This window comes from Sinocyclocheilus anshuiensis, unplaced genomic scaffold (genome assembly GCF_001515605.1).
Source record: "Sinocyclocheilus anshuiensis isolate Anshui unplaced genomic scaffold, SAMN03320099.WGS_v1.1 scaffold79, whole genome shotgun sequence".
Classification (NCBI taxonomy): domain Eukaryota; kingdom Metazoa; phylum Chordata; class Actinopteri; order Cypriniformes; family Cyprinidae; genus Sinocyclocheilus; species Sinocyclocheilus anshuiensis.
Window position 1 is genome coordinate 1,362,787 of NW_015548213.1, and position 11,827 is coordinate 1,374,613.

An 11,827-nucleotide genomic window follows, 5' to 3' on the forward strand; every position below is an offset into this window, starting at 1 on the left:
ACGCAGCCTAATTTTCATTTTTGACTGAACTAACCCTTTAAGATAAAAATAACCCACAACATAATGTTAGATGCAGGGTTATTATAGGCAACTAAAACTAAAACTGTATCTAAAATTAAAACCATTACAATCAATCAAAAAATAAATAAAAAAATTAAAATGTAAATACAAAAATTAAATAAAAATACTTTAAATAAAATAAATGTTAACTGAAAAAAATTGTTTTATTTCGGCTACAACATTTCTCATTTTAATTAATTTTAACTTTAAGTACTAAAATACAATATAAAAAAAAAAAATATATATATATATATATATATAGACATAAAAACTACAAAAAAATGACAAACACACAACAAAATTACTACAAATAAATAAATAAAACATAAAATAACATAAAATAAAAAATAATAAAATAAAATAAAAAAAACAAAATTAAAAATTAAATTAAATTAAATAAAAAAATGAATAAAATTAAATTAAATTAAATTAAATAAAACAACTATAATAGTACCTGAATGATAATAAAATAAAACTGGGATGATTACATGCAGGCAAACACGAGAAGCGAATGAAAAGCAAACAGCAGTAATGCAGAGCATGTGTTTGTACCTGGAGGCGAGGATCTGAGAGGAACGGATGTCAGCTACGACGTGCAGGAAGTAGTAGCTCGTGAAAACTCGTCTCTGCAGCAGGAGAAAAGCGAAGCAGATGCTGTCCCAGATGATCCCGGCCTCGTCACTCGGCAGCTCACAAAGTTTATTTGCATTCTGCTCCGCTGCGAGAGAATCATCAGAATCTAATCAAGCTCTGCCTGACACAGCTTCGTTCATTAAAATGAGTTAACCATTAATGCTCATAAAACTTTTCCGTCCTATTTTATTAGTGGCTTTTTATAAAAATGGTTTTCTTAATCTGAGTGGGTCAAAACTATTCTTTAGATGAAAAAACAAAAAACAAAACAGACTTTATTCATTGAGTCTAAGTGGATATTTCATCCTAAAGATCAGGTCATCAGAGATAGTTTGCAGATGAGTTTGTTTCTTCATCAGATTTGGAGAAATGTAGCATTGCATCAGTGTCTCACCAATGGATGCTCTGCAGTGAATGGGTGCCGTCAGAATGAGAGTCCAAACAGCTGATAAAAACATCACAATAATCCACAAGTAATCCTCAGCACTCCAGTCCATCAGTTAACATCTGGAGAAGACAAAAGCTGAAACACATCCATCAAGAAATACGAGTTCATCATCCATAATAACTCTTCCTCCAGTGAAAAAGTGTTCTGGTGTGAATCAGGAGAGAAATCTGCACAGATCAAGCAGCGTTTAAACAGCTCTAAACACATATGTGGCTGGATTTTGATGTGAGAGACAACAGCAGATGCACTTTTTCACTGGAGGAAGTGTTATTATGGATTATGGACTCTATGGTATTTTAGTTACAATCGTCTTAATGCTGGATGTGTTTCAGCTTTTGTCTTCTCCAGATGTGAACTGATGGACTGGAGTGCTGTGGATTACTTGTGGATTATTGTGATGTTTTTATCAGCTGTTTGGACTCTCATTCTGACGGCACCCATTCACTGCAGAGCATCCATTGCTGAGACACTGATGCAATGCTACATTTCTCCAAACCTGATGAAGAAACAAACTCATCTACACCTCTGATCATCTGAGGATGAGCACATTTTCAGCACATTTCATGACATGATTTGTGGCAGTAAAGCTTTAAAAAAAAGAAAGCACTGAACATCAAAGTGTACAGCGAATGTAGAAAGTGAGCCTTCAGTTCTTTAAACCAAAGAGGAAATGAAGGCATAACTTACGCTTTGAATATCCTTTTATAGTGCAGGCCAGACTGAATAACTGGATCAGCCAGCAGTGATTGGCCACCAGCGCTTTTATATATCCACACGCCGCGATCTGAGAGCCGAGAGAACAGAAGCCACAATCACATCCAGCAGAACATCCACAACAACCTAAACCTTCTCTTTGATATCTCACGCTTTGGATGAACCTCTTTACAGTTTGATTTTCAACTGCTAACAAGCATTGTTCAATGCTGAAGCCACCTTTTCAAAACTGTTCATACAGACTGCATTACCAACATGTATCTTGGCCAAAACTCACTCAGACCAACAAAACACTTCATATAGGTCTCAAAATAAGCTTGTTTCACCATAACACTGGCAACAACTCTCATTCAGAAAACACACTGATCTAAAAACACTAACAACAGGAGCATTAAATAAACTATCAACTTTTATCTTTGAAGTTTGAATGATTTGTCACACAAGTATTTCATTATAGGATAAGAATAACATCTTTTCATTTTACTGACTGTATTACAGCACAAAGAATGAATGAGAAAAGCACCCCCCCCATTTCTTTACATACAAAAAAACAAACAAATCATTAACGTTTACAAAATAAAAATAAAAAATAAATACAAAGTTGAGAATTTTTTTTTTATTAATAAATTCCTGAAGCAATAATTAGAAAGAAAGAAAAAAATAAAAAAGAAATAAAAAGTTGAGAAAAAATAAAAATAAAAAAATGAATAAATTCCTGAAGCAATAATTACAAAAAAAATAAATAAAATAAAAAGTTGAAAAAAAAAGAATAAATTCCTGAAGCAATAATTACAAAGAAAAAAAAAATAAATAAAAATAAAAAGTTGAGAAAAAATAAAATAAGTAAAAAAATGAATAAATTCCTGGAGCAATAATTACTAATAAAAATAAAAATAAATAAATAAAAAGTAAAAAAAAAAAAAGAATAAATTCCTTAAACAATAATTACAAAGAAAATAAAAATAATAAAAATACAAAATGAATAAATTCATAAAGCAATAATTAAAAAGAAAAATAAATAAGTAAAAAGTTGAGAAAAAAAAAATAAAAAATGTATAAATTCCTGAAGCAATAATGAAAAAAAAAAAAGAGAAATATTTTCCATTTATGCAACATATTTCGGTTAGTGAGGCAGGTGTGCGTGTGTTGTGTGTAATTTGCATCACTGACACACTATTTTCCTATTTAATACTGTAAAGCTGCTTTGACACCATCTGTATTGTTAAAAGCGCTACATAAATAAAGCTGACTTGTCTTGACTTGACTTGTAATTATTAATCAAATCCCACAAAGCATTCAGACCCACAGAAATGCAGAGCGCTACAAACAGAACTGTGATTTATGTGGGTCCGTGGCTGTTCAGCACATATTTCAAGCTAATTTACAACACCTCTGAGTGAAAGATCGCTGCGAGCAGATTTATGAGATACTCACCGAGAGAATGTTTTTCATGGTGATTACGAAGATGTTGTATGCTATGAGGAAGTCCCAGTAATGAAGGATGCGTTTGATTGGCTTCAGTAACAGCTCGCCCCCAAAGATCAAGAAGTAGAAGCAGGCGAGCAGGTATCCCATGCAGAAGATGCTGATGCGTGTGGTGCCCGTGATGAAGATGATGGTCAGGACGAACCAGAACAGATAGCTGAACATCATCACCTTCAGCATGTCCAAATACGACCTGTGGAGAGGACAGAGACAATGAAGGGTGAAGTCTGAACAGCTTTGTTTTTTCAGCTGCTTGCACACATTTTCAAAACCTTGCCTCTTTTTTTCTAAACTTTACACACAAATCCAAGAATTGCACATACAAAATGCAAAATGCAAAATGCCTCTCATCTCTTGCAAAATGAAGCGCTGCATTCAAAATATCACAAACACATCTCAAAAGCAAACATTTGCCATAATATTAAGTCCTGTTAGATTTTGGTGTGTTACATCGATGTTGTGTTTTGCAAAAAGTGTTTTATGAAATTGAAAACCGAGTCAAAGGCTGATTATTATTAGTGTATGGCTTTGTAGATTTGGTGTGTGCTTCTGCTGTTTGAGTGTCAGCTTTCAGAAACTGTGTGACACGTAAAGATTTCGTGTGTAAGCAGCTGAAAAAAACTGTAATCATCAAAGATGCATTAAATCGTTTAAAAGTGTCAGAAGTGTTACAAAATATTCCAATCTCAAATAAATGCTGTTCTTCTGAACTTTCTATTCATCTGTGAATCCTGAAAAATAAAATGCATCAGTTTCCACAGAAATATTGAGCAGCACAACTGTTTTCAACATTGATAATAATCAGAAATGTTTGTTGAGCAGCAAATCAGCATATTATACTGATTTCTGAAGATCATGTGACACTGAAGACTGGAGTAATGATGCTGAAAATACAGCTGCGCATCACAGAAATACATTACAGTTTAACAGATACTCACATAGAAAACAGATATTTGAAATAGCAATAATATTTCAAAATTTTACTGTATTTTTAATTAAACGCAGCCTTGGTGAGTGGGTCAAAGATGTGAGTCCCATTTTGGTGTCCGCATCAAATAAAATTGGCAAAAGTGATTTTATATACATAAAAAGCATATTAAATGCAAGTATGCATTTAATATGTATTTAGTAAGTGTCTACTTTAATGTTTCAAATAACTTTTGTGAAAATAAATGTGAAATCATGTTCCATCATCATTCAGTTTAACAGTTATATTTATGCAAAACACATCAATCCTGACCTGTTGTTATTAAAATGCATAAAATAATACGTGATCGTCATAAATTTTAATATATTTTAAATTATTAAAAACTAACAAATGGGTAAAGCTTTGTGGTTTGAAGAATCAGGGCAAAGATTTAAAATGACAGTAAATTAGCATTTAGTAGCTGACTAATGATTCTTGTTCTAATTATGACGATCACAATTTTTTGGTATATGGATTATTGTTACCCTGAACGATATTTTAGTGGGTGTCTTCTGTAAATCTTGGTAAAAATGTATGATTCTCAGAAGTATAAAATTAGACTAGGACACATTCTAATGTAAATTAAACTGTATTGGACTTTTATAGTTTTGATGCTTGACGACCCTTTTTTCGTCTCTGACTCAAGCAAAAAAAAAGACTTCTTTTAAAACATTAAAAAATCTTACTGACCCCTAACTTTTGAATAATAGTGTATATATCATTATTAGTATTCACATATGGTTGTTATTATATTGGTCTGGTCAGGCTCAAAAGTTCATCTGTTATCAGAGGAAACTATTGTCTCTGGCATCAAAAACACAGACTGTAATCAACCATATGATGATATTTGCTAGGAAAGGCCATTTTTGCTAATAATGTTCAACACCGAACCATTTTGCATCAAATGGCACCGTTTCCTCAGAATTACCCATAATGCATTAGCAGGTTATTTGGTTTTACTGGAATCTGCAAGTATAATAATAAGTGTAATGATGAAGAAGTGGAAAAACTGAGCAGAACTGTATGCTCTTGAAAGAAATCTGATGTGTGCTCTTTAGCATTGTAATTAAGTTCGATTATAGAAATATAATCCGTTTAACTCATTTTATGCCATTCTGCGGCCCTTTGGAAGTTCACTGAGATTGAGAACCTCTGGTCTATATGATGTAGAAAACACAAGAAATACAGATTATTAATGTGCTTTTCTGTTTTGAAACGGACCTTCAAAAGAACTAAATGTGACATAAAAGTGTGTAAATGTTATAAAACAAAATTTGTTTTGTTTAAATAACATTTACCTCAGAAAAGCCATTGAATGGCCATAAAAATTACTTTTGATAAATATATGCACAGTATTACATGTTAATGATATTTATCCTTAACCTGTTGTCCTCTTTATTTAATTCACATTTGAATAAATCTGTGATGAAACAAGTTATTATTACAGTCACTTTTTAAATGTGTATATTTCAACAACAGAATTGGAATAGAAGCATAATTCTGTTATTAAAAAGTCAACATAAAAATGGCCTTATGTGCAGTTTAAAAGTTTTTATTTGAGTGTCGATTAATAGATTTTTTTTTTTTCGGTTTTGGTTTCAGTCGTTGGCTAAATGAAAATGCAAAATAAATAAAAAATAATAAAAACTAAATAATTAAATAATAATTGAATTCATTCATTAGTTTCTTCATAATAATTTAATTAAATGTCAAAAATTGGCGCAATAATATTAATACAGTTATAGAAAACACTACTTTAAAATAAGTTTAAAAAGGTAATTTTTACATTTAGTCATTTAGCAGAAGCTTTTATCCAAAGCGACTTACAAACGAGGACAACAGAAGCAATCAAAATCAACAAAAGAGCAACAATAAGCAAGTGCTATAACAAGTCTCAGTTAGCTTAACGCAGTACACATAGCAAGGTTTTTAAAAATTATATAATAAATAAAAAGAATAGAAAAAAAATAGAGCAAGCTAGTCTTAGAGGCCTTTTTTGCTTTTTGTTAATTGTATAATAAATAAAAGAAAATGGATTTGGCCCAGAATTTTAATTTCAGTGCATGACTAATACTAAGTACACATGATTAAATGAACTTCTTGTGGTCTGGGCTGTTTGTGTGAGATGTGTACCTGCAGTGGATGAAGTCGGGCACAGGGTTGTGCTGGCTGAAGCTGGCGGCGTCCAGATCTCGACAGATCTCCACATTATCACCCGCCTGCAGCTTTACGGCCGTCACGCTCTCCTCCTCAAACACACGGCCCTGCAGCGACACGCACAGCAGCAGCATGAAGTCGTCTGCAGAGAGAGAGAGAAGAGAGCGGCATGTGAGACGAGAGCGTTAAAGCAGAGCTGGGGAGCGTTAACACAGATTCAACATTACTCACAGAGGAGGAAGAGCGAGCTGGGTTTGGTGTGGAAGTCTGGGAAGTAGAGCCACTTGATGACGTTTGAGTCCATGCTGGAAGACGGCCTTCTCCACGGATAGTCTGAACCGAAGAAGAGATATTGGTGAAATTCAGAAATACAGCCAAGAGCCTTCTTCAAGATAACCAAGAGGGAATTTGCTGTTATCTTAAAGGAATAGTTCGCCCCAAATTTTTTAAATTTGCTGGAAATGTGCTCACTCTCAGGTCATCCCAGATGTAGATGAGTTTGTTTCTTCATCAGGTTTGTAGAAATGTAGCATTGCATCAGTGTCTCAGCAATGGATGCTCTGCAGTGAATGGGTGCCGTCAGAATGGGTACTGGAAGGCTAACATGCAGGCCAGAAAGAAGCAATACTTGGACCAGACGCGGGCGATGGCTTTTCTCCTGCGCTGATACATCACCGCAATCAGACCGAACGCATGCAGCATGGCATAGAAATCCATCCGCTGGCCGATCACATTCACCGCTAACAGAAAACAGGTCTGGAGGAGCAACATTCAGCCATGAGTTTCAAATTAGGACAATAATGGGTGCATTTGATAGCATCACTATACACACATTAAAATTCAATATCCATCACGTAACCCTGATCCATTACCTTAACACTCTATTGTGGTTTATCTGTCTCAACAGTGTGTTAGCGATCTGAGCTTCAGATGGTAATCTTTTAGAGACCGTCTCACAGACAGAGAGTAAATCAGTGTCTGTACAAAACCAAAACTGGCCCTCAAAGGGGAGAACACGTTCATGTTTCTTCAAATCAGCATATTAGAATGATTTCTGAAGATCATGTGACACTGAAGACTGGAGCAATGATGCTGAAAATTCAGCTGTGCATCACAGAAATAAATTACATTTGAACAGATATTCACATAGAAAACTGCTATTTTAGATTGTAATATTATTTCATAATTTTTACTGTATTTTTGATCAAATAAATGCAGCCTTGGTGAGCAGAAGAGACTTTTTCAAAAATATTAAAACACTTACCAACCTCAGATTTTTGAATGGTAGTGTATAATTAATGCTGATATTACCTCAAGACCAAATTTGTAGAAGAAGTAGTTGATGAAATATTTGGCACAGTTGACGATGCCGTCGTCCAGATGCTGGCGTGTGATGTTGTGAAAGACGGTTCTCGTGACCGGAGGGGTGAGGTTGTTCTTCATTCGGTAGAAATCCTGGTGACGGTAAATGGTCACTTCAAACGCCAAGAGAGCCAGCATCAGTAAGTTATTCTATGTGCGGAAAATAAACAAATATACAAACAAATAAATACATGGATAAGGATGCTATTGAAGTGCTTGTAGTGTCCGAAATTAACAACCAGAAGAGACAAATGCAAGTATAAATCGGCATTGTGTAGATTTGCCAATGTCACCGATGGCTGGTAACTTTATTAGGAGCTGACTGATAATCTCTTGATTAAATGTTATCGTGAGAACGATACTCTGACTCTTAACGTGGCATCACTTTATCAAAATTTTGGTTAAATTTTACAGGCTAAAAAGGTAAGCTGTCTGTTGTCAATAGTGTAGAGATGTACAGTATGAAGCACAGCTCACACAGAAATCACTTTCAAAGCGAGCTGCTTTCTGTCGAGCAACACAGCGAATTTGTGTGACCAAAGTTTACCAAAATTAATACTGAATCTAAAGCCATAAAAAGATACATTAACTGAAATGAAACAAAATATTACAAACTTACTTCAGCTAGCTGCCAAGCACCATTTCTCATTTATATTTGTTTAAGTTAACGTTCAAAAATAAAAAAACTGAAATAAAAATGAATAAAAACTACAAAAAGTACTAGAATAAAACAAAACAAAATTACAAAAACTTTAAAATAAAAATAGACACAAATATGTTATAGTATCTCAAAAATACTAACTGAACGCTAAATGTGACAAACCTTTACTCGTATATTTATAAAGTACTGTACATAAATTATTCAGATCAAACCATCTTCTATAGAAACCAAACTCTTGCATCTTCTAATATCTTCCTATATATAGGAAGTGCCTTGCGAAAGTATTCATACCCCTTCATTTATTTCACGTTTTGTTATGCTGCTGCCTTATGTTAAACTGCTTTAAATTACTTATTTTCCACAGCTGGCAAAATACAAAACTTAAATGATTCCATTGCATAAGTATTCAAACCCTTATCTGGGACAGCTGAAATTTAGCTCAGGAGCATTCATATTGCTTGTAGATGTTACTACACTTCGAGTTAAGTTAACCTGAGGAACATTCAATTGAATGGGTATGATTTGGAAAGGCACACACGTCTTAATAAAAGGTCTAACAGCTGATATACAGTAAAAAGTTTAGCTAGGGTGCTAATTTTTTTCTCTCCATGTGGCAATCAGTGTTATTTTAGTATCATTGAGACACTATTATGTCTATCAGATTTTGATTTTATATTTTGTTTTCATTTTAATTTTAATCAAACCGTTAGGCATTTTATTGTGTGCTTCTGTCATTTTTAGTCTGTCTATATAGGTTTTATTAATTTTTATTTCAGTTTTAGTTTTCGCTATTTTAGTACATCAAGTTAAACTAAATTAAGATTTTTAAAAAATGTTGCCTTGGCAACTATCGGAAATAAAAAAGTTGTTTTTTTTATTACATATATTTTATTTTAGTAACATTTATTTTATTTCAAATAACGCATTGTTATAAAGGCTTTTTTTTTTTTTAGTTAACTGTACACCCTTTGTGCTTCACAGTGATGCCATAGAAGAACCTTTTAAGCTCAGGAGCATTCATATTGCTTGTAGATGTTACTACACTTCGAGTTAAGTTAACCTGAGGAACATTCAATTGAATGGGTATGATTTGGAAAGGCACACACGTCTTAATAAAAGGTCTAACAGCTGATATACAGTAAAAAGTTTAGCTAGGGTGCTAATTTTTTTCTCTCCATGTGGCAATCAGTGTTATTTTAGTATCATTGAGACACTATTATGTCTATCAGATTTTGATTTTATATTTTGTTTTCATTTTAATTTTAATCAAACCGTTAGGCATTTTATTGTGTGCTTCTGTCATTTTTAGTCTGTCTATATAGGTTTTATTAATTTTTATTTCAGTTTTAGTTTTCGCTATTTTAGTACATCAAGTTAAACTAAATTAAGATTTTTAAAAAATGTTGCCTTGGCAACTATCGGAAATAAAAAAGTTGTTTTTTTTATTACATATATTTTATTTTAGTAACATTTATTTTATTTCAAATAACGCATTGTTATAAAGGCTTTTTTTTTTTTTAGTTAACTGTACACCCTTTGTGCTTCACAGTGATGCCATAGAAGAACCTTTTAGTCTAAATGGTTCCATAAAGAACCTTTAACATCTGAAGAACCTTTCTGTCTCACAAAAGGTGAAAAGAAGGTTCTTCAGATTATAAAAAAGCTAAGAAAGAGATGGTTCTTTGACTGAATGGTTCTTTGTGAAACCAAAAATAGTTCTTCCATGGCATCGCTGTGAACAACCTTTTAAGCACCTTTATTTTTAAGAGTGTAATAACTATATTAATCCTGTTAACTATACTGATTTTGCATCTGAACCTCAGCAGCTCTTACCCTCAGATTCTCCAGCAGCGGAGAAAACTTCCTGAAGCCGATCCAGTTAGCCGGATCCACCGGGCCGCTGTAGAGCAGAGATCTGGCCATGTCTGAGCGCTGAGCGTCTGTGTAGTTCTGCGGCTGGAGGAGAGAAGCACAGACTCGGTCAGAACCAGAGCGTCTGTGTGTCAGGCGTGTGCTGAAGAGCGAGTGAGGACTCACCATACTGCAGCTCCTGGAGTACGAGGACGGGTTGATGGAGGTCAGCTGGTACAGCATCTTACAGACCACGATGACGCAGGTCCAGACGGTGCAGACGCTAGACGCCAGCGGTCTGAACTGACTGAAGGGCATAGCGAAGGCCCAGCTCACCAGGAACACGTAGTTAAACAGAGACACCTGACAGAGACACAGAACCAGAGACGGTCTACCAGCGTGAACAATGTGGTCCTCCACGTTTTCACATTTGTGTAAACGTTTAGAGAGAGAAAAAAAAGTGTTAAAAAATAAACTACAATTCATAAATAAAAATAATAAATAAATAAAAAAATAAGATAAAATTAAAAATGATTCAAAATAAATAAGCATTCGATTCAAACAAACAAACAAAAATAAATAATAAATAAATAAAATATTAAAGAATAAATGAGTGAGTAAATGAATAAAAAGTAAATGAAAATAAACAAGCTTAACTGAAACACAATATTTTCTAAATGATATTCTAGACACATTTATAATAATTTTTCACTGTATAAGTTGGTCTTTAAATAAGAAACAATATAGATGCCATGTAAATTTCAGTGGCAATGATATTTTAGTATCATCTTAGATTTTACATTTTTATATTTTCTGCTTTCATGTTAATTTTAGTTAATTTTCTTTTGTAATTTTATTGTGTGTTTTGTCAGTTTTGGCTGTTTATATATATATATATATATATATATGTGTGTGTGTGTGTGTGTGTGTGCGTGTTTATGTGGTTTATGAGGACACAAATTTGTATAATAACATGGGTATGACATAGGTATTACAAGAAGGTGATTTATGAGGACATTTTCAGTGTCCCCGTAATTCAAAAGGCTTATAAATAATTCAGAATGAGTTTTTTTGAAAATCTAAAAATGCAGAAAGTTTCCTGTGAGGGGTAGGTTTAGGGGTAGGGTTGGTGTAGGGCAATAGAAAATAAGGTCTGTACAGTATAAAAACCATTACGCCTATGGAGAGTCCCCATAAACCATAAAAACTATATATGGTGTTATTAATTTTATTATTGTTATTTAATTCATTTATTAATTTAGTTTTAGTTATTTTAATACATCAAGTTAAACTAAATGAAAATGAGAAATGTCGCCTTTAAAACTAGCTGAAATAAAGTAAGTTTTATTTCAATTAACATTTATTTTATTTCAAGTAATGAAAATGTTTTTAATGGCTTTGGTTTTAGTTTTAAGTTAAAGGCACAATATGTAATATTTTTTTATTAAAATATCCAAAAACCACTAGAACAGTGTTATATATTTTGCTG

The 11,827-nt window shown here is 33.2% G+C and overlaps 1 protein-coding gene across 1 annotated transcript in view; it reads right to left on the minus strand.

The window, feature by feature from the left end:
- Positions 1 to 11,827, minus strand: part of piezo2a (piezo-type mechanosensitive ion channel component 2a) — a 131,977-nt gene that overhangs the window by 37,327 nt on the left and 82,823 nt on the right. Inside the window, exons 20-28 of the mRNA XM_016440611.1 lie at positions 10,525 to 10,701; positions 10,321 to 10,443; positions 7,776 to 7,976; positions 7,049 to 7,220; positions 6,696 to 6,803; positions 6,441 to 6,606; positions 3,290 to 3,533; positions 1,829 to 1,925; positions 613 to 778 (exon numbers count right to left, since the gene is read on the minus strand). Coding sequence (XP_016296097.1) covers positions 613 to 778; positions 1,829 to 1,925; positions 3,290 to 3,533; positions 6,441 to 6,606; positions 6,696 to 6,803; positions 7,049 to 7,220; positions 7,776 to 7,976; positions 10,321 to 10,443; positions 10,525 to 10,701 — 1,454 coding nt within the window. The remainder of the gene's footprint in view (positions 1 to 612; positions 779 to 1,828; positions 1,926 to 3,289; positions 3,534 to 6,440; positions 6,607 to 6,695; positions 6,804 to 7,048; positions 7,221 to 7,775; positions 7,977 to 10,320; positions 10,444 to 10,524; positions 10,702 to 11,827) is intronic.